The 24,949-nt window shown below is 33.3% G+C and overlaps 1 protein-coding gene across 1 annotated transcript; it reads right to left on the bottom strand.

The window, feature by feature from the left end:
* Positions 1–14,621: 14,621 nt before the first annotated feature.
* LOC148613840 (uncharacterized) lies at positions 14,622–18,698 on the bottom strand. Its single transcript, XM_088587475.1, has 3 exons — positions 18,549–18,698; positions 16,455–17,473; positions 14,622–15,678 (listed from the first exon to the last, which is right to left on the bottom strand). Exon 2 carries the CDS (start codon positions 17,404–17,406, stop codon positions 16,465–16,467), a length of 942 nt encoding a protein of 313 aa, XP_088443601.1. The 5' UTR covers positions 17,407–17,473; positions 18,549–18,698; the 3' UTR covers positions 14,622–15,678; positions 16,455–16,464.
* Between the last annotated feature and the right edge of the window lie 6,251 nt (positions 18,699–24,949).

Genomic DNA, 24,949 nt, shown 5'->3' with positions numbered 1-24,949 from the left:
AGAATCAGGCAGTGGGAGAAACATGGTATGAAAAAAAACACAGTTTTCAAAGTTTAATTTGACTATTTGCTATATCAGAATCAAAGGAAAAAACAAAATTTTCCATATCATTTTGGTAAACTGACTTAAAATTTTATTAAAATGTACTGAAAATGAACATTTCAAAGGCAGATAATTCCATCAAATACCTCATTTTGCTGACATTCTAATCTATGAAAATCCAGTGATGTAGAGATAAAATAATGGTCTTCTCAAATAGAGAAAGCAGCATCCTTGAGTGAAAATATATTGTCAGTTTGGTGGTTTTTTGACATGCATATTTCCAGTTTGTCCATTTTGCATAATTTTTACAAAAACTTACACTTAATATGAACATTTTGAAATATAATCGTGTGACACTGGGGGTTATAAATATAAATTTTGGTGACATTTGGTAGGAAGTAACGGTTAAAATCTGATACACATCACCAACAGGTAAGGCAATACCAGGTAATTACATGACTCTTGTTTATTTTACATTCAGGTATTTTCACTTTAAATGAATATATTGGTATGTCTGCTGTTACCGCGTAACGGCTGGTGTCTTAATCAGCGTTAAGTACATGTATCATAATACTTAAGGCCATGCAAACTCTATTTAAAGGTGTTCATGCTATTTTTCTTTAAAACTAGTATCAGTGACTAGTATTCCGTTTAGATTTGTTATCCTCCCAAAAAAAGTGAAAAAAGGGATAAAGGGGGGTTGCATCTCTATTCTTTTTACTGATTTGATTTGGCAATATATTTGGGCAGGTGAATACCCTCAAATTTAACAAGAAAATTTACTTTACTGATATCTTATTACTAATGTATTGTCAATGGTAAAAGAGTCAGCACAATCAGGTGAATTAAATTGAAATGTGTATTCTTTATCCTGTTGTCCGTACGTCTGACCATACACAATTATGTTAACGATCCTCCGTTACGAACAAATGCCTAACTTGCAGAGAAACGAATATTGTACATTTTTGTAGTAGTACCAATATGGTAGATATAAGTCGATCCAAAGGTATTTGCTTGAGTATGACAATAATTTGTACACAAGCTTCTCATTAAAGAGTAATCAAGGGAACCAAGATTATAGCGGTAATCAAAAGAATGTAATCCAGGGACAAAGACCAGACATGGAAAACAGACATACACAACAAAGAGCATAAAGTAACCAAAACCATACACAAAGTAACAAAAGCAAATGGGCAATTCGTACTCATCTAAAAACTGGGAGCATGGACAGTAAAGAATTACATCGGCTTCAATATTAACAATTAACTAACAATTGATTAAATAATTATGGAATTATTGGTCTTCCAGAGAATGGTAAAGATGCAAAAAGTCTACTGCGCTTTTCTTTTTCTTGATAATATGATATTTTGTAAAATTGCAAACATGGTTTACATGCAAAATAATGTTTTGTAATTGAATATGTTCGTAGCTGTTTCAAATTCTTGAAATCGTGCTTCTATTGTATCAATTCATACAATATACGTTTTAACACGGACCTGTAATTAATCATAGGTCTCTGGTTTGAAATATAACTTAATATAGCTTAATGACTTTTATAATAGGCACCAAATACGGATCAGCAGGGTCATCGATAAAAAGATTCATTTTAAAGAGAAATATCGCATCTGCTATGTATATAGCATCTTTGATATCAATGATAATGTAATCTCCTATTTAAGATAAAATTAATCCTTTCATGATATCAAAAGCTCAAATATAGTTACGTTACATTGGATGCGCAAAAGTAATAGAAATTTCTATCAAATACTTGGAAATTAAGTAGCACTCCAGCTAAGAATCATGCAAAATGTGAAAAGCCTACATATTTTTATTTTCGATATTTTGTTTGAATTGCCATAGTAAACAGAAATTAACAGTCGGTTTTTCATATACCCTGTACTCTTAGGAGATAAGAATTATGTAGAATGCACTGTAGATTTCAAAATTAAGGGAGACAACTCTATAAATGACACTCAAATACAATAGAATCTACTGGATTTTCTATATGGATTATCTCCTAAGAGCAGGCAGATTTGAAAGAATAATTACACATTTCATAGTATATACCCATAAAACAACCTAATTACAAAAATAAGAATATGAAGCCTTTTTTGAGGTGTATCACATGTTTCAGATTTTACACGATTCTTACAAAGACTGCTACTTAATATTCCAAGAAACCGTTTAGTGACCAAACGTTAAGGTCAATGTGTTCTGTTCAATATTTGATCGAATAGACAAACTAATAAATAGTGCTTTTTAGAACTGTTAGTTTCGAAAAGAAATAAGCAAAAACCGCTGTAGGAGTAATAAAGGGAACTAAGGTTCTAGCAGAAATCAAAAGAATGTTATCCAAGGACAAAGACCAGACATGGAAAACAGACACAAATAACAAAGAACATGAAATAACCAAAATAATACATACAAAGTAAAAAAAGTAAATGAACAACTCGGACTCCACTGAAAACTCGGAGTTTGGACCAGGCGTACCCGTAGGGTAAGCGTACACTTCTCAAAAGATCTAAAGAACATGTACATTGAAGCAAACGAAAGTATTAAACAGGATTGAAATATAAATGGCAGTATCCTCTTTTTATTAGTCATGTAACATTTTCACCATAACACCATAAACAACATGTATGTTCTTATTTTTGAATGCTGTTGGCGATTGTCATTTATTTCTGAATGCACCTTGCATTATCGTGATTCTAGTGTGAATTTGTGCATCATAATCCGTCAAAGTCGACATAACGGACCGTCACGGTTCATTGGTAAACCTAAGATGTTTTATAATCAAATCAGTCATGCATAATAAAAACTAAAACCGTGAATTTTAATTTTGCATTCGTCTGTGTGTTTTTTGTTTTTTTGCTTTTTTTGTTTTGTTTTTTCATTCTGTATATTGTGAAAATCACATTGTAATTGATACAAGTGAAAGGTAACTCGATCCTTGAACTGCAACGAATATACAATGTATGTACCCGTTTCATTTGTTAAAACATATTTTTGATCGGATCTCTCAAAGAACCTACCATTTCTGGAAATATAGTATACAGTACATAGCATACAGTAACGTCAAACTTTTTCTTGTCTATGTTTTGAATGTGTCTGTGATGCTGCCTTTCAGTGATTAAAAGAACCAGTTAAGACGAGCGCATCGTACACGGATCGTCTCAATTCGCAAAGAATCATTTCCGGAAGTACAGAAAATATGATATCCGGGTACAAAGACTAGACCGTTCGAACAAACGAAACGCTATGAATAACACAAATTGTTGAAGAAGAATGCACACAGAATCTTAAGTATTAAAAAGCGACCGGATTCCAATAAAATCTTTGAATATGGACCAAGTGCATCGGAAGGATAAGCTTTCACTGCGATTGCCATGTTGCTCATTTGATATCAAACACGTGTCAAAACAAAAGGAAATACACAACAACACTGTGTACAAATCTGCTCTCGTGGAGGAGATGGCCACACGATGACGATTTTCACTACAGCACGAACAAAACATGAATTTTGTTTCAACTTCATTTTATTGCCATGTGTCCTCAGTCAATTGTTGAAACAAATTAAATTTCGTCTCTTCATAAATGTGTCTGCTTTTTGGCAAAACACGGTAGACTCTTTGTTCAATGATATATTTTTATATCAAAAAATTTGTAGTTTTTAAATTTGATAAAAGAATCGGGTTCAATTACACGAATATAAAATTAAAGCCCTTTGATCTTAGATATGGAACAAGATTGGGGGAGGAACGTATCGTTTTTGTGAAGTAACAACCACACATCTCGCTGAAATGAACTCCATATTTATTTGTTACAATTTTAATAAAACGTCCTATCAAAGAATGATATGTTTACATAGGTTTTGAAGTCGTTGATACTAAAAGGTTAAAGTGGAAATCGCAACCTTTGATTTAAAATTAAACGGCACGAATCTAACTAATATATGTACCAAGAGTAAAATTAAGATTTACAAATGACGAGCTCATTTATTTTAATCGTAGTAACAAAATAAATTATGTAATTGATGTGGACTGTTCATTGCTGGATTTTAGGAATTCTTAGATTTAAGTTTTGGATAGTCATAAATGCCAAGGCACAAACACAGTTCTCATCAATGTTCAATGAGCTGCAATCGCTACTTTATTTTTTATTCTGATTATAGCAGAGGTTACATTCAATAAGGAAACGTTCTAAGCATGATGCATTGCACGTATTTCAACATATTAACAGTGACTTTTTAAAGTTATACCCGACCTCATGTCAAATCTTCAAACGGCTGTAATCTCTTTATGACAGGATAGCAGCAGAGACGATTTAAAAATTCAATAAATTGGCATAGATTATGTCCATATTCAAAAACATTTATTAAAACACAGGTCTGGAAAGTGGGGTTATAGAAAAACACAAATTCATTTCTTTTAAAATGTTATGGTTATCGTATCAAATATTCTACGGCCATCAACATGACCTGCATGACCGCTATATGTGTAGTATCAGTTTTACATTGAAAAAAAAAACAGTTACAGCTCCTTTACGGGGTGAATTTCTAACTCTCCATTTCCAGTTTCCTTATTTCCTAAACCTTATTGCCCAACTCCCAAGTGCCCAATATGGTTGCCCCATTCGTATATACGCCCATACATGTAATAAAGGAGAATTATACAAGTTGTGAATTCTATTGATTATCATTTTTACGTAATGTAAAATTTAAGATTAATTCCTTTTTAACTCCCTCAAAAAAGTAATGTTTCGAAACATTAAATTAAGTATTCATTACAACTTTATCCCCCATTCTAAGCCGTGATTTCAAATGTACATGTCTTTTCTGCGATGGGTATCCAATATTCTAAATACATCTTATAAGCTTTAATTTCTTCGAGAAACCTTTATCCTATTCTGATATGAGGGATAATTTCCCAACTCGATATGCGAAATACTGATTTTAACAGGATCGCTTAATTAGGCTCGCTTGTTGAATATCTCAGTTTTACCATATCGAATGGCGAAATATTACTAGAGGAGACTTTGTCAGTCATAATTGAATCTATGTCAGATGCTCAATTATGTACAAAGACCGAATTACTTAAGTATAACGCGTGACTAAAGTCTATTTTTATCATGTTTACGGGAAATAATCACAAATGCGATCACTTCTAACCTCTCTTAAATTCTGTCAAAATCTGTCAGGAAAATTGTTCTACGACTGCAGTTGGAAAAGAAATCCTGACAGATCCTGACAGGGTCTGACAGAAGCTGTCCTGGGTCAGGACACATATTGCCCTATTCCCTGACAGATCCTGACAGAAATTACCCATGGTCGTGACAAAGAAAATACGAAAAGCTGTTCTAAGCTACCCCTGGAGAGTTCCTGACACTAAATCTTTCTATTCTGTGTGACGTAATTTATAGCAGGAAGTCCGCAATTAATAATGGAAGCTGTGTGACTAATGTAAATTAGCAAATCCGATTAGGAAAAACAATCTTGATTTCAAAATTAAAATTGAATTTCAAATTATATAAAGCTAGTCGTGATCATCAACCCACAATCACTCGGTCGTTGTTCATGTTCCAATTTTCGTTGATCACGAGCCAATCAATCACTCATTGTTCAAAAATTATGATTGTTTACATGTATATTTTTTTACTTTCTGTCATAGACCTGTAGTATTAAATCAAACTATTGAATTATAAAATGAAAGGTCGTCTGTTTCTGTTCTAAGCGTAAAAACGGTAACCGATAACTTTCAAATGTTTGGCTATTCTCACGAAGTTCAAGATTGACTAAGTACTTTTTGAGTGAGATCTACTTTTAAATAACATACGGGTTACAAATCGTTCTATAAAATATTAAAATTGACAATTTTAGCATTAAATGGGTGACTGATACATGTACCAACATATTTCGGTCAAAATTCTTCAAAATGCCATTTTTATCAATGAAACTTCCAATTTTCCTATATGGTCTTATATGTAGAAAATATAGAAAATCTAAATATTAATTTCATATTAGTGACTATGACACCTTTATTTAAGTAAAATTTCTAAAAATTCTGCAAAATGTATGAGCGGGAGCAGTTTGATTTATCATAATGGTCTTAAACTATTGACTAAAATGCTAAAATTTTTAATATAACTATCATGTAGGTGGCTGAGACACATTAATTTGAGTCAAAATCCTTTAAAATGTCATTTTCTTGCAAAATGTATGAGTGCGAGCACTTTTAAAAAAAAATTAAAAAATACTGTATAAAATGCAAATATTGTAAATGTAAGTACCATATGACACATATATTTCTATCAAACTTCTTAAAATTTACACATTTTATTTGCATGATGTATGAGCGCAAATTCAAATTCCCAAAGGGTCTAAGAATAACCACTTAAATGATTAATGTTTCCATATAACTATCGTTTGGGAAGCTGCGACACATTAATTTGAGTCAAATTTCTTTAAAAATGTCATATTCTCGCAAAATGTATGAGTGCGAGCTCTTTTAACTTCCATGAGGGTCTAAAATTATTAACTAAAGTGCTATTTGTTTTCTTTAATATAACTATCATGGAGGTGGCTGCGACAGATAAATTTTAGTCAAAATTCTTAAAATCGACATATTTCTGTAAAAGGCATAAGTGCGCACACTTTCAATTTCCTTTAGGTATAGAATTAATGACTAAAATGCATTTTTCTTGCAATATAGTTATCATGTGGGTGACTGCCACACATATATTTTAGTCAAAAATGCTATTTACCTGCAAAATGTACATGAGGGCGAACACTTTTAATTTCCATGAGGGTCGAAAATTAACGACTAAAGTGCTTAACTGTTTTCACTATCATGTAGGTGACTGTGACTTATATACTTTAGTCAACATTCTTCAAAAATGTCATATTCTTTCAAAGTGTATGAGTGAAAACACTTTTAAGTTTCATAAAATTTCTGTATAAACTGTTTAAGCAGAGGACGCTTACCCTACCGGTGCACCTGGTCCATGTTCCCAGTTTCTCATTTGCTTTTGTTACTTTGTACGGATGATTTTAGTTACTTTATGTTCTTTGTAGTGTATGTCTGTTTTCCAAGTCTGGTCTTTGTCCCTGGATTACATTCTTTTGATTACCGCTATAATCTTGGTTCCCTTGATTACTCTATAAAATTGTTAATTTATGTACTCTGTATCATACATGTACTGGTGTCTGCAACAACAATAAACAAATCAGTCCAAATTCTAGTAGTTCAGGGGGCGTAGATGGTACGGCAGGCAATAATGTTTGCTGGTACTGCATGCCATATATAAAAGTCAGGTCAAAAATTGAAAAAAAAAGTCAAGTATAAACATGGCAAGGCTTTGTTCCCGTCGTACGAAACTGGATTCGGGGCTACGCCTTTTTTTCGGAATCACGTACATGTACTGTATGTAATTCAGTCAGAGAAGTATTCTCGAGCTAGTGACTGTCAGAATCTGTCAGGAACTCTTCTAATCCACGTATCTGTTCAACATAGAACAGTTCCTGACAGGAGGGTGTCAGGACCCATAACAGATTATGACGAAGCTTGTCCAAAGCCCTGACTGACCCTGACAAGGTGTGTCGCGTTTATATATATCTTTATTCTCAAAAACCAATTTACATTGGTACAGAACAGTTTCTGACAGTTTAGAACTGTTCTATGACAGCGAATCCTGACAGAATCGAAGAGTGGTTCGATTTGTTCGCAACTGTACACTAATGAAGTTTATCAAAAGGTTTTAAATGTTTGAATGCTTACAATATAAAAGTAAACTCATTCATCAAATACTTTTTAATCATAAATATCTTTTATCGTGGCTCTTCTTCTTTTCTTTATCATTAAATCTGTCAACGCGTGTAGTCCACGCGACGTAAATATTTGCGTAATACCACTTGAAATTTACCCCTCAACCAAAGGACTATCTATACATGTGCAAGCTATTATATTTTGATGCGGGTTTAATGTTAACCACGCGATATAAACTTCTTATAAATTAAGGTCAAACCTTTAAAACGTCTCGCCGACGTCCCTTTGTACAGCTTAATAGAATATCATATTATTGGAAGAAAACTGTCTACATCACCTGAAATCCATATACATAAAAAATTTATAAATTTTAAACATCCTTTCATCATGAAAACTCTTCATATGCATTTTCAGACAAAGGAGGCTCGGATATTTTTCGACCAAAATTGACAATAAAGTTGAAATAGTACCTTTACATGAATGACCTCCTATATGACTGGTTCATTTTACTGTTTTATTTATTTTCGTCTTGTTGATTGTTTACTCTCATCGACTAACAACTAAATAAAATGTGGGGTATGACATTTAAAGGTTTACTGCAACTGTATGATCATAAACGTCATCGTATGTCAATTGTTAAGGGTAACACGAACTGAACGGGTTTATTTATAATTTAATTCTTGTAAATAATTTTAAAGTACATAAGACTGTTTTTCATCGTTGAATTAACACTTACACATGTACATCAATACTGTCAATTGTCAATGAACCTATTCCGCAAGAGATGTTAAACTTCGTCATTCTTGCATAATTATACACCTTTTTGGTTATTAGTTAGTTCCTAGGAAGATCTAAATCAATAATCACTTTCCTGAATGGTTATATAGTACTCCGTTTCTCTGTTGTCAATGGTACATGTATGAGGCTTAATCCAATTCACTGTAATAACTACTACAAAAACGCAGGTTTGGTAAAGAAGACGGAGATCTCTGGAATAGTTTATATACCTCCGTAGAGGAAATAGGGTTAATACATGCAGAACACGGAAAGACAGACGCAAAACATACATACACAAATGAGAGTATACGCAAAAAAACATGTAATTTGCGTATGACATTGCTTCCAATCGTGTTTCTTTTTCGTTGACCTTTCAGTTGAATAATAGTATAATTGTATTACGATGTTAGACATGCAGGTTAAGTCAGAAATATTGCAAGTGTTGCAATGAAAACTAAAAGTAAAATCCAACAATTGATAGTATAGGACGAAACACACATAGCAGTATTGAACGCGAAATGAAGTCATAGCTTAGAAGCACTGAGAGCCTGATTTCAGTCTGACAGAAGTCACGTCTTTCGGAGCTTCCCATACAAAGTTCGGTATTTTCGTATCTTCTTCACTTAAAAGGTTTATTATACAGTCTTAAATAATTACTGTATTTAAATCAGATTGTTTTTTTTCGTTTTCGAAATGCCATAAGAGTATGCCTTTTGCTAGAAAGTCCAATTATACCGGTCTCATTAGTTAGCGACAAAAAGTGTCAAGAAGTGACATAATTAAACTATCAAGATGTCTAGAAAAAACGACAAGACAAGAAGAGGAAAATGGCTACTCCAATTTTGCTAGAGGTTGTCTGGCAAGCTTTTTTCTGACTTGGTGCCATCCTAACCTCTAGCATCCGACATGTTGAAAGCCACCGCAAATGTGATCTAGCTAAATATGTGTTTTAACAAATATTTTAAGTCTTTTATTTATATAGAAAAAGTTTAACCTACCCGAAATCAAGCCATAAAAATTCTTTTTTTTTTATGTTTAATACCAAGAAAACAATTGTAATGAAGACAGTTATCAAAGTGACCATCCATTTTGAATTAGGTCACTAATTTAAGGGAATACAAAATATTTTTGACAAAACGAACTTGAAGTTGGTAAAGGCAATTCGTTGGTTAATGTAGTATTTTCGTTTCGCAAATTTTAAAATCCGTAAGTTTATCAAATTGACAACTGGAATTATACATTCAGAAAGCTAAAAACCAAATGTGAAGTTCATTTATACTTCTTTTACAAAGGATTTCTGGATTTTCTAATCAGGTAGGTCATTTGTTATTCTTCAGTTTATTCACCTTCTCCCGTGTTGTGGTAAAGAAACTGTATACAATGTTTTAAATGGTAAATATTTTACTATAATTCTGCCGATTTCAACGAACGCCGGAACGAGCGGTATGCAATATGACGCTCGGAAGTAAGAGGTTGGGATATTACGGAACGGAATTCCAACCTCTTATGTTGTAGGAGTAGGAAATAGCGAATTATTTTGAATTATATCTATATTTTTTAACAGGTTACACCTGCCTCATATTAAAATAATTCATTCATGTACATGTAACATTCTTTGAGGGCAAGTTAATGCTTATCTGAACTGTACTAAACTGGTTTCCTTCAACAGAGTGTAAAGTAATATTTACTTGTTGAAATCATTTAAAGCCCCTATATTCATGGCTTCATTATATTATCTCTTAAGTAAATAATAGTTCACCGATCATTACCTTGTACAGATAGCCGGAAGTAAGGTGACCCGGGTGACCCAGGAGAACAATTTATCAATTGCGGTTTTAAAAGATTCACATTTACATGAAAGAAGTGGCAACCTGCTCAAGACCACAGCGAATATACCTGATTAAAAGTGTTCTCAGTTACATTTGTTCATTGAGCATTGTCAAGACTTTCCGGCTCAATTTTTGTATAAGGTTGAGAAGCACTGACTAATAAGTAATTGGTTTGAAATTCTATACCAATAATACTTAAGGAAGTAGACTTAGGGTAAGGGACACAACTCTTAAAAATCATTGGAACGTTTATGTGCAGCATTTTACATCCATCTTATGTAAGCATCTAATTAATTTGGATTGATTTTATTCTGCTTCAAACAAAAACTTGAGATGCTTTGGTGAAATTGAGTATGACACAAACATAATAACTGATTTCAAGAGTATGTCCCTTACCCAACGTCTGCCCCCTTAAGTTAAAATATATACCGTATTCGTTACCGTATACGTTACTTGAACATTGTAAGTAACTAAAGGTCAAGAGTGATGCAACTATTTTTCCTACTGTTTCATTACACCACTTTCACATTGTCAAGCAAGAAAAAATGATTGTGAATGGATCGATGATATATTTTTCCAGCTTGATCATGAACGGAGAAAGCTAGCGGTCGTGAACAAAAAAAAATTTGACCTATTTTACTGAAACTGGAACTTTTACAAACAAATCAAACGATCTGTCAAAATGATGACCATTTGCCAAGGATATATTTTAATTATTCTGTCGTTGACGTTTTTACTCCTTGAAATATACTGTTGCACTGCCTCCGTATATCGGCAAAAACTGTGTACAGATTCCTCATACATGACTGCACATTTCCACGCACAGCAGATTTTCTGAGTCTGATATGCCAAGCTCCAATGGGAAGGGATCAAAGGATGGTACTCTAGGGTAAATATCAAATACGAATGGGTCAGCAGCACTTTGTATTTATTTATAATATGACACGAATAAGCCATTAAGTTGTTGTAAAGTCGTCTAAAAATTATATAGGGTATTTGTTCTGTTTCAAAGCATATAGATAGCTTAGATATATGATTGTCTATAGTGTTCTTTCTTCACCTTTCCCTTAATATTTAACTTCATTTAGAATCTCTTAGTGCACAGAGTACCGGAAAATTTCTATTTCCGTTGGTTATTAACAATGAAATAAAGCAGCTAGTATTGATGGCCATTATCTAAAAAAAATTGTAATTTCTATGCAATTTCATTAATATAAAATGGATTAAAATGCCACCAATCAACCTTGCATATTACCTCGCAAACAAACCACAAGGCAAGGTCATTCTAGGAGCGTGTGGTTCTTCCACTCAATAGTTCAATCCTTCCTCTTTTCATTTTAATAACGAGCTGTGAGTGCTCTACCAAAAAAGCAAGGTTTAATGTTCTATAAATAAAGAAGATGAATTATACCGCTGGTGTCGTGTGTTCGCATATTAATTTCTTTTATGTATGTTTTTTATGTTATATTTCAATGAAATTTGAATAGAATGAAAGAAAGTGAAAAAAGAAGATGGCGATTAAAGGTTGTTATCATGAATACATTTAGAACTGTTATATACAAAACATTTTTTTAGAAATAGTACTCCTGAACGATGGCTATTATAAAAAAGAAATGTATACGGGGTAAAGCAGTATCTTTTTGCATATCTTTTTAACTAATGCATGTTGTTTTATCCCATTCTGTATCAGCGACGCTTTTAACTCCATCAAAGATAGATGGAAAAGAAACAAATATGGGAAACGCGTTAAATGCACAATCATATAACTTTTATAAGAGATAGTAAATACTTGCAGAGATCATAAAAAGTCTTCAGAAAGTGTAAATACACCTTTAAGTAAGCTCCGAAAGACTCCGGCAAAAATGTAATAAAAACCATGGAAACAGAATGATGATACTTCTGCAAAATTAAAAGTCAAATAGCGACACCTTGATGACCATCTCCTGCCTGTGGACAGGTGCATGGTGTGGTTAAACTACAAAATGTACTTTTATAAGGCTTAAGACTACTTTAGGTTTTAAATTGGAGTTGTTTCGTAGTTTCAGCCAATGGATAGATAACTCATGATATAGTGAATATATCATGGTTATCAGAGGTGGATCCAACTATTTTGAAAAAGACAATTTTCAGAAAAGGGGGTAAGACAATTTTTAGAAAAGGGGGTCCAAGGTTACTCTTTGCTTATTTTTTGCCCCTCGATCTGCCTCCAATTATTATGGACGTTTAAAATTTTGCCACACGTGTGCTTTGGTAACATGAATAAAACTTTAAAATGTAATCATCCTATTTACACTTATTTAATTGTTTTGTACATATGACTATCATAATTATCATGCACAATAAAGCGATGCAGTCATTATCAATTTTCAGGGAAATGCAAACTTTTCCGGAGCACCAGTAACGGATCCAGTTTTAGGTAAGGGGGGGGGGCAAAAAAAATTTCTTGACAGGACCACCTTTGAGGATCACGTAGTGAGTGTTTTACATGATCTAACACACAATTTTTCTAAGGGTGGGGGCGGTCCCCCGGCCACCCCCTGGATCCGCCACTGAGGACGTCTGACTAATGCTAGTTTCATTTGTGTTTGCATTTCCCACTTATGTATGCACAACATATATAAAGTTTTCCTTATTTTATTTGACTGTTTTGTTTTTATTTTTATTACTTTACAACTATTTCCTATATCCGTCTCAGTGCATTTTAACCTGTATAAACCGGACACCTGTCAATCAGAACATGCATTCTTAGGTCCGAACGAGGTTTGGTTTATTTCGATAGGAAATATAGTACTATCAAAGTATTCATTCGACTGACAATAATGTTAACACGACTAAATAAGATATTTTGTGTTTCTGTCTGAATTCATCTGGCCATGGAATCTGAAGATGACAATTTTCATCCAGATTTTATTCAGTTACGTATCTAAGCTGATTGTTCAAGAGGTGCGATGTCACAATCTGTACAAACTGAAATCATCTGGTTTTTTTATTATTATCATTATTATTATTATTGATTAATTAATTAATTAATATATATATATATATATATATATATATATTGTTTAATATCACCCAATAACAAACATTTAAAACATTTCTTGTTCAGAAAAAAATGAGTGAGTGGTACAAGTAATCTTGTAATCCTACCATGGAAAAAGTTAATACCAAAAGATGCTAGCAGAAATGGTATTAGTTCGGCAATTGTAAGCATATGCTCATCAATGTCGTTTTAACGCTTGAAATCATTATATGTGCAGATAATTGAATTTTCTTATATAATATGATCAACACTGTGATGCTTCTGAAAAAAAAGTATCGGATATTGACATTTTCCTGTCAATTCACTTAAACACAGTGACTAGCCGAATACCCTTAAGGTTAAACGATGCTCATTCATATTTAGTTTGCTTAGTATCTAATTTTATTGCCTGTTTCTTCCTTTTTCTTTCTCTTCTTTTCAGCTTGTAACCTCATATTTCTTAATAGATTTCATACTTTCCCCGTATCATTTTAAAACTGTAAAGAATGCAGTGTTGTTATAAAGCAAATTTAATTATACTAAATGATACTGAACTCTTACAAAACTTTGCGTAAATCGGACATTGAAGAAACCGAAAACCTGTATTATCCGAACCATGTTAATGTTTATTTAACGGAACTCTGTTGAAACCGAATCATGTTTCAATAAAAAAAACCTGCCTAATCCGAATACTACTATTTAAGTATGAGCACTGTTTAAACTGAATCATGCATGGACTACAAACATGTCCGAACCCAATCATGGATAATCGATAGCCTAGCTAAAACAATCAGGTCGACCACTTGATTGTTTTTTCTGTTAGTGTTTTGTTTGCTTTTGTTTTGTTTTGTGTTGTTGTTTGTTTGTATTTTTTTTTTTGGCATCTGAAGCCTGCATCTTGAAATCATCTGAAGATGCTGAACAAAATCCCACGTTACAAGGTTGGGGCGTTCCCTCTCCCTTTAGCTCGAAAATGCTGATTGATTATCTAAAAAAAATAAAAAATTAGACATCACAGTTCACAGTTGCATGACCGTTTAAGAAAGTCAGCTGGTTCCCTTTTCCGGTATTTCTGTATAAGACAATGTATTATCAGGTCAGTTTGGATTTGATAAACTTTGCTGGTATAACTTAAATCATTAATCATTTTTTGAATCATACTTTCGAGAACACAATAGAATGCAAATACCGCATAAATATTTTATTCTGAAATTTATAGTTTACAAAACTGTTGTATAAAATTATTAAATTGCATATATTTACAACAAATATAAAATGTTTTAATAAATAATCAAATCTGTAGGAAACTTTGACACATGAAGTGTGTCGTAAAATTATCATCATTGTAAAAACGTGTTATAAAATATTCAACAAGTCAGCACTTCATAAAAAAATATTAACAAATATTGTCAACAGTTCGTGAACACATGCTATAAAAATGCCATAGTCAAAAGTATACACGTATAAAAAGCTATCATTGACCATAAGCAAACATTAGACAAAGTAACATAAAACTGCTATGAACACATTCATGTATAAAATTTAACAGTCGAACACAATCGGTATTTGTAACATAACCAGACCTGCCTATAACGACTTTCGACGGATTTATAAAGTGTCTTAGAAAGGATGCATGTTTTATCAAAGGTTTTTCAACGCACGATCTTGAAACGAGCATACCGCCCACTAATAGTCTTTTCATTATCAAGTGCACATGCAAGTTTTTTGTAAGAATCGGGCAAAAGGTGAAAAATCAGATACATGCATATTAAAAACCCACTGATCTGACAATATAATTTCACTCAAGGATTTTCTCTATTTGAAAGACAACTATTTGAATTCTACATCACTGAATTTGCTTCGGAATTATTAAATAGAATTTTGGTACATTGAGATTTTTAATGAAAATTAAATTATTACTCAATTTACATAAATGTCATTTTTTTCTTGACTTTCAAAATGGTGGGTTTTTTTAAACTATGTTTCACCCTCTACCTGATTCTTACAAAGACTGACACTTCAATATCTTCTATATATATGTATATATACAGGTCTGACTGAAGCACTACATCATACAATGTAAATACACCATAGCTGCCTATTAGCTGTAAAATGAACAAAAACGTAACCATTTCGATGACAAATGTACCCAGATTGCTTTACTACATCTCTGGAAAAATTTCGTTCCATCATTTCCAGTTCGGTCATTACTGCAAACCTTCCACTTGCTAGAACAAACAGATCGGTGCATCTGAAAATGAAAAAAAAACAAAATTTTAGAAAACGCAAACTACAGTTATTTCATAGAATGATGGTATAATACATGTTTAAACGTTAAGTATCTAATTCATATGCTAGTTAAGGTCACGCAAAAAAGCAACGAAATTAAGGAGTTGGAACTATCAATGGAATTCATCAATTCAGTTTGTAATAAATTCATATTAATCGTCTAAATGAAATTATGTATAACCAACATGTCGCCGTAATTGCATCATATGCTTAATCTACACTTTGTGATCTAAAGTGGATTTCCGATGCATTAATATATGTCATGTTTTGACCAAAAGAAAGTCATTCATTTAATCAAAGTACACTTATGAAAACAATCTATTTTTAAGAAAACCCATTATTTTCATATCAAACCCCCAAAAAGCTCAGTGCGTGATTTATTTACATTTAATGATAAATTATAGCCAGGTTTTAAAGTATTCTAAGCTTAAAATTTCTATCCCTTTGATCAATAACTGGCGAAGGATGTATGCAACAGTAAAGCTATATACAAAAATATTTAATAATTTCTTACGATATCAAATAATGATTTTGATTTCCAAGCCTTTCATCCCTTTAATAAATCTCGTGTTCGTTTTACCCTCTGTTGACAATTCGAGAAATGAGTCACACCAATTTTTATATTGAATTAACTTCATGTCTAACATGAAAACAACATATTTATAACATAAAAAATGCACAATGGATTTCAGATATAAGACAAGTATAAAGGTAAGATGTTTAAAACGTATCCCTTACCTGTAAAAATCTACAATGGGAAAAATGAACGGAGGTCGGGTAATTCATCCTCTTCTGAGCTAAACGACTCCGACAAACTCTCTGATGTAGAAGGGCTATGCTGCATCGAGACGTAGCTTGTGGCGGGAGAATGCTGCATGTTATTATAGTCACTGCTGTATTGGTAGTTATCCGAAACATAACAAGAAGCAGACTCGTAAGGGATAAAGTTCTCACTTGTATAATACGAATTCGTTGAATCAGATTCATAAGTAACGGTATTCTCTTGGTTGTAGCTAAATGTCTGCAGTTGGTTGTAGTTTATTCCAGAGTTGTCAATATTATTATTTATTGTGCTGTATTGCACGAATCCATTGTTTTCACTCTTGTTCGTGTCAGTTTTGTCCATCACTTCATCACTGAAATTTTCTTTGTCGCTTTCAACATCTTCAGATGGTGCTTGCAATCGTTCATTTATAAGACCATTCTGTGAATTAGCATTGTGTTGCATAACACCACTAAAGTCATGTTCTAAGTTTCCTCCATCTTCAGTGTATTTCAGCAACTGCTGCAGCTGTTTAATGTATTCAACTGCACTCTTCAGCGTATCAACTTTGCTTAACTTTTTGTTTTTCTTTCCGTCTGGGACATGATCTCGCAGAGTTTCAAAGCCTAAGTTCACCTGTTTTACTCTTTTTCTTTCACGTTCATTGCGTCTAGCCACTGTTGCAGGCTGTGGTTTTGGTAGTATATTGTGAAGACCTTTTCCATCCGTGCGTCTTTTGCATCGTAGTAGCTGTGGTTCCTTTGATGAAAGAGGCTCCTGATTTTTCAACCTTCGCTGTTCCTGGACTTGTTGCGCTACTGTTGTTGGTGTTGTTTTCACCAAGATGAAAGGTCCAGTCATCTGAACGCCATTTTTGTTGAAGGATGTTAAAGCCTGAATAGGCACTAAACTTATCGTCGATGTCATATTTTTTAAGTCGTGTGCTAGTCGTGTGGATTAAAACACAAGTGTCCCGTGGCCATCTACGTTTTATCTGTAATACGAAAAGCAAAATTTTGGATGTCGATTTAAATATGACAAGATATTAAAGCTCCTCCCATGCCACAAACGCACCGCCCCTGACTCGTTCCTTGTTGAAATGTGAACATTTAAATGTCATCATTTGTCAATCAGATTTTATTCGTACGATTGTCGCGTGTCCCCGATATATCTTCAGGTAAAGTAAATTAAATGCATCAAACGAGAGGATACCGCCATTAGAGATCGCTTCACCAACGGTTCAATGAATAATACCAATAAAAACGAAAAGAACTTGCAGATGTCCACATTAAGATTGTGATACTTAAAAATTAGCAACCTGTTACGATATTTCAATAAGAATATTTGTTTTGTCAAAGAAAATATTAATATTCCGAGGTATTTTAACCACAACACAATACCGCTAGATTTCAATAAGAAAACCTATGTCCGCAGTTTATTACTCGTTCTACAACATTTAATATCAATTTGCATACCTGCTTAATATTAAAAATGTCGCCAAATAAAGAGTTGTTGAAGATTTCAGTTCATATTTTTAAAGCGGAAATGAAAAGGTAATCAAAAGGGGGGCATAAACAATAAAGAATTGGTAAAAAGTTGAGTACCAGTCATAGTTCTAAGTAATCTAAAAAACAAAACAAAAACAGGTTTAAAATGTGTTCATGCTGTTAAGTGTCAATCCTTGTAGGAATCAGTCAGTGGGTGAAACATGGTATGAAAAACCCACCATTTTGAAAGTTAAATTTGACTATTCGCCCCATCTGAATCAAGGAGAACAGACATTAAGAGATTCCATATCATGCTGGACAAATCATTTACGATTTAATTAAAATGCACTGAAAATGAGCGTTTCAAGGGCAAATAACTTTGTCAAAAACCTCATTTTTCTAAGATTCTATTGTAAAATTTCTGAGCAAATCCAATGATACAGAGATCAAATAAATTAATTGTCTTGTCAAATAGAGAAAGTATCCTTGAGTGATATCACATTGTCAGATCGGTGGGGTTTCTGCCATGCATGTTTCTGATTTTTCCCATTTTGCCTGATTCTTACTAACACTTACACTTACAAGTAAACACCAAATGATGAAACGTTGCATTCCATGTATTTGAAAAGAATATTATTTCCAACCGAAACAACTTCGCAATTTCTGTCATGCTCCTCACAGCGGCAGACGTTGGTTTCCTCTCTTTCTAACCGCTGCAAACAGGCCTTTCAAAATTCTCAGGCGTTATTCAAATCATACCTGTTTTGCAAATCGGATAACGTCGTGTAAAACTTTTTCCCGACTTTGCAAGATTCTTGCATTTTCTGCGAGGACTGGCGGCAGCGTCTACAGTAAATTTCGAACGTCAGACGCTGTTCGGAGCTTGAATATCCGTTATACTAATACATGACCTCAAATGCAGAAATAAGAGGTTCGTCTTGACATTTTTGCCGTAATTGAAGTGATCAGCGGATCAAGACAGTTCTTTCAACAAGATATCACTAGAAATACAGAACAGTAATTCTTTCATACATTTTGACGCAAAACAACGAAGTTAATGGTAAAAACATATTAGAACAGTTCAACTGTATGTTTAGAAACAGAATTGACAAATGCAAGACAATGCCAGACAATTTATTCCACATTTATTTATTATACACTATACCCATTTTCGTTATATCAAATTTATATACACATGTAGGTCAAGCTTGGGTTCATGTATAATGAACTGGTTGAATAGTAAAATATCTAAGACAACACGCTCGCCAAAGCTCGCATAATGTAACTCGAAATTCGGAATTAGTTTTATTATCTACCTATCTGATCAATAATGCGGTCATAAATAATTACACAAGAATCAAAAACGACTTTTGGAAAATACATTGTACATATAGGTGGCGCTGTGTTGTGTATGAGGCTTCCGTAACCGATCTGTTTTTCGAAGTATATTTGAGCGTTGCGAGAAGGTTTAAACCATATTATTTATCTAATAATGCCTACATAGTGATACATAAGACAAGTAGACTGTCTGGTACCGCATTCGAAATTTATACTAGAAAATGTTTAATTTTATTTTTATTGAGATTGCAGTGGAATGCACATGTGCTCGTATATCACATTTTACATTATCTTTCGATATGTCTTTTAATGTGTTTTTTTAAACATTATGAATGGTAATTTATAATTTAAAAGAATGGTGTATAAAGTTAATCCGAAAATGGGGCTTCAATATCACTTTCATTTCTCATTAAATGTTATCATTTCAATTTTTCCGAACTAGAAAGGTAGAACTGGTCAGATTTCAGAATATCAACAATTTTTATCAAAATATAATATCAATTCTTTTTGATCTTGAGGTAAAACAAAACATTAAAATCTGAATAGCCCGTAACTCTAGATATCGTGTAATAAAATCTGACAGAGTGATGGAATACCTGAACTAGGCACGCGACAGGTGTTTCTAAAAATGGGAGGAGCCAAGTATTTCTTTACTATGGTTTAAAAAAACTAATAATAAAATTAGTTGTAAATTTAGTAAATCTAAAGCGTCTGACTTGAATGATAAAATAATGAAATCATGAATCTATTTTCTTTACCGTCATTATTATTCTGAGATGTTAAGTAAACAAACGCAGACTGGTTTTTAGGGGGTATGATTATATAATACCATTTAATTGTATCAATGCTCAAAACAGATGTTTTTGTTACATAACAACAGACAATTCTCGTTTTCCACTTATTCTCCTTTTGTTTTGTATTTGAAACGGCAAATTGCGATGCGGGTACACAAGGTAAAGCTCTTTGACGTATAAGAAATAAGTTTAGACCTTAGCAGTGTTGATTGCTGATTAAAACATTGATTAATTGAATGATTTGATTGATTGATTGATTGATTGATTGATTGTAGTTTAACGTCCTACTGCAGACATTTCGTGCATTTCACGAACACGAATGAGAACACGAACACATCCTGCTTTGTAATAGACGTACACTCTTAACCGGATCTTAAAATTATGCTAACACAAAAGCTACAGCCCGCAGATAGACATGCCACCCCTAACGGACATATTATTCTGACTCCAAGCCAAGCAGTCGCCACTTCATCCCCTTCAATACCGCGTGCTCGGCGAAGACGGCAGTGACTACCAATTTTAAAGTTTTTGGTGGTGTGTTTCGGCCGTAAATCGAACTAACGACTTCCCGCACTCGGTGCTATCACGCTACCATGAAAACACAGAGGCGGTTCGATTAGAACATTGAAGATACTGACATAAGGGTCAAATACTTACTACATAGATATTACGATCGATGTTGTCCCCTTAATTACAACTGAAATGTCCTGTTCTTATGAAAGAGCTCAAAACCTAATAAATAAAAAATAAAAATCATATAAGATAACAAATTAGATGCGTCGAGGAGTAATCTCCCCTCAGCAGCATTACAAACAAATACAAAGGAAGATCTAAATAAAAAAAAAAAGCAAAATATGTACAATATCAAAAACCAATGTTTCGAAATAGAAAACAAGATACAGCACAAAAAAATTCTACTTTGTGCAATTCAAGGAATGCAGCCTTTGCTATTTATGAAATTTTAAACGTGTAATACTGCAAATTTGCGATAAATAATATAATATGAAATGATTCGTGGTCAAACAAACCAGGCTACTGGGTTCGTGAATACCCTCGGACCCCTATGATCCACCAGCAGTGGCATCGACCCGGTGGCTTTTAAATTGAAAAAAATACATGACATGTACCAGCCATATAAGGTGCTCATTTACTTTTGTTACTTTGCATGTATTATTTTAGTTACTTAATGTTCTTTGTTGTATATGTCTGTTTTCCATATTTGGGCTTTGTCCCTGGATCGCTTTCTTTTGATTTCCGCTAGAACATTGGTTCCCTTGATTACTCTTGTTAAAAGAAGTTATGCTGTGCAAGTGTTACAAGAAGTAACATCTTATCAGCAGCATTAAAATCAAATACTAAGGAAGATCTAATTAAATAAAAAAAAAAGCAACTGTGTACAAGAAGTTGTGAAAACCTATGTATCGAAAAAGGAAGCCAAATACAGCACCAAGAAGTCCTACAATGTCCAACACAAGGAAGGAAGCATGGTGTCTTATGAATTTTGAATTTTATAATACTGCAAATTTCGATAAATATTATCTGAAATGATTCGTGATCACCCTCTGTGGTCTTTGGTCCACCAGCAGTGTCATCGACCCGGAGGGTTTTAAGTACAAAAGTATAAATCCTAGCATTGGCGAAAAAAATACCGAAGCGTCATGCAGCAGTGGGATGCTTCAAATACGCCGAAATCCGAAAACATGGCATATACGTGAACACATGAGGTAGAGACGATCTACAGATACAATTTAGCGAACCGAATAAAAAAAAAGATTACACAAATAAATTAAAGATAAGGGAAGCAACACGTTTTTATTTTCAGTATCAAAAAGAGATGACTCTGACTATATGCTCAAATTTCCCAAATAAATCATCTAAATTATGAACAGATCAAATAGTTATTTCCCTTTATTTACCACCCGTGCAGGTCCGGGTGTTAAAAGAATAGGCCTGCAGCAGCGCTAAGCTTGTCGTAAAAGGCGACTAAATAGTGCTAAGAACCCTAGCCGGGGGCTAGGGCGCTCTGCCCACAGAGCAACTGGGATGTGTGCCCCAGGTGGTGGAATGGGGTACCCCTGGCGTGTTACATACTGGAGTTGTCAGACTATAATATGGAAAACCTGACCACAAACCATAGTGGTGCACAGTGTTGGGAAAGATGCCACGTTGCTCGCACATTAAAGAACCTTGCTGTGGTATTCTCCCGGAGTAGGAACCATAGGGCTCCGCCACAGGAGGCTAAATTACCTGACCCTACCCACGTCTCCGTATTTCCAGTGGCAATCAAAATTTGTCGACCTTGTGTCCCATCCCTTTTTCATTTCATCATCATTTCATGTTCATTTTATCATCAATTTCAAGTTCATCATCTGAATATAGCTGAAATATTGCTGCTCGGACGTTAAACCTCAACAAACAAACAAAGAAACATCCCTTTATTTACAAATTTCTACTACATTTTATGTATATTTTTCAGTTAATTACCAACTAAAACATTCCTTAAATTTCATTCAGATGACATGAGTTTCTACCTAATCTTGGATGCATAATTTTAGCATGGGTTAGCCACTGCCTTGATCTTTCATGGATATCTCCTTAACCACTTCGAAACTTGTATTTACAGTACAACAATGAAAAGTCTATCGGAGCATGCTTCATTTGATACGATGAAAATGATATGAAATGGACCAGAGAAGCTCAATATGTAGCTTTGACATTTTCTAAATTATGTGAAAAAATTATTGAAAATAATGTTATCCAAAATATAAAAGGTACAATCTTCCTTTTTAGATTCGTATCAAAATACGTTAATGAATATACATGACAAATGCAATCAGGATTAATATATTGAAATGCTACTGTGAACTCTCAATTGGAATCCTGACTCCAACCGGTCCACAGAGCTAAAAAAAGAGGAGATAAATGTTGACTTTTTTATTTTTGTTGTCCATTTCATAATTCAGTGGTTGATTTAAATGTACATGTGAAATGCATCGTGAGATAGGACGTTCTAATGAAAATAACTTAGTGATGTGATGAATTCTTTTTTAGTTTATTATTTTGTATTAGATAGTTTTTAACCTGATTTTGCCTTTATCAATTTTTTTTCTCCAAAAAAGACTACATCGTCACTCAGGCGATTGTCGCCTTTAATTGAAGAGTTATAACAATTTGTCATTTGCCTCTATCAGATTAATCTTTTCTGTCAGCTGTCATCACTTTTTAGTCAAGTACTCGTATTATTGGGTATAATCATGTGTAATTTAATAATAATTATAACTTTCCCTTGTTCGTCTATTCCCTCTACCAAATCCACACGCCGATCTATTGGACAAAAAAAACAACCTCAGACACACGCTTAACGAAACCACAAGTGCCGAAAATTTGGTTAAAAATCGGAAATTATCATTTTCTCATTTTAATTATACACAATGTCCTAACCAACGAGAAGTTACGGTAGTAATCATATGGGAAGATTTAAATGCTAGTATTTGCATTCATTTAATTCATCCCTTATCATCATCGCTTTCAAGTCCTTCCATGGTGGATATTTCAATATTTAAGCATTATAGACAAAATTATAATTATAAAATAAATCAATTTACCTACATTAAAAAGTATACAAAATAATAATAATAATAATAAGATAATTAGTTGGAAAGAGTGAATAACTAAAATACTATCACGAGTTAAATCCTCAAGCGATCTCGGCACTAGTGATTATATTTTGGTTTTTCACGATTACCAATTGGTTATCCTATTTATTATATATTTTTTTTAAATAATTTATCGATATTTTCAACATGAATTTTAAATTCTGTGATTGGCGGATTGAAATCAAAGTTGTGACGTTTTGGCAGGAGAAAGTTCGAGAGTGAAATTACCGATATATTTAACAGAGTGAATTATCAAAATTTATCACACTGGGAATAGTCGATAAAACACTGCTGTCTATATGATAATCGGAATCAGCCCATTTTTGATAAAAAGGTTCACTCTAGCTTATTAATCCCAATATCCACCATATCAAAACTGAAATTGAAATACATCTTATTTCATAGTAAATCCAAACTCCATCATATAATGTAATGTAATCGAAATTATAGAATATGATTTTTAATTTACATGTACATGCATCAGAATTGTTTCATTAATGTGAAATACATTGAAATATTATTGCTTCTATTATTATGGCCGTAAACACCTTCATTTAAGTAGAATCCTTTTGGATACCATATTACAGCTTAAGGCGGTAGGCCTAGGGTAAGGGACATAACTCATACAAAACATTGTTACGTTTGTATTCAACTTCGACTGATTACATTCTGTTTCAAATGAAAGCTTGATAGGCTTCGGTGATATTGAATATAATACAAACATATCACTTATTTCAAGAGTAATTACCCGTACTCTAGGTCTACCTCTTTAATCGCGCAAAACAAATCTTTGAATGCTACAATGCTACAAACGAAGTGTCTTCCTCAAACTGGGAAAATCGCTGCGGCACGAAAAAATATGACAAGATAGTATAAAGACTGATTACAACAGGCATGTTAACTGCCTCCATGGATGGAATATGAGATGATATTAATACACATCCATTATAAGTCATGTTTAATCAGATTACACAACGCTAGACGCTTATGCTCCTGACATGTGTAGCATAGTATCAAAAGTTTACAAAATATTTACGTAAACTTCTATGATGCATTTTTATGAAAGTTTGTTTTTGGGATTTAAATTGAATAAAAATGATTTTGGTCTGTTTTACTTTTGTAACATTCCAATAAGCCTAACAACTGTCTGAAGATGTAGTGCAATGATAAGCTGATTTAAGAACTAACTAGCGAT

This window comes from Perna viridis, chromosome 6 (genome assembly GCF_037379345.1).
Source record: "Perna viridis isolate PV_CMFRI_1.1 ecotype Kerala chromosome 6, ASM3737934v1, whole genome shotgun sequence".
Classification (NCBI taxonomy): Eukaryota; Metazoa; Mollusca; class Bivalvia; order Mytilida; family Mytilidae; genus Perna; species Perna viridis.
Note: the sequence above shows the minus strand (reverse complement) of the source record. Positions and strands in the feature narration are given on the sequence as shown.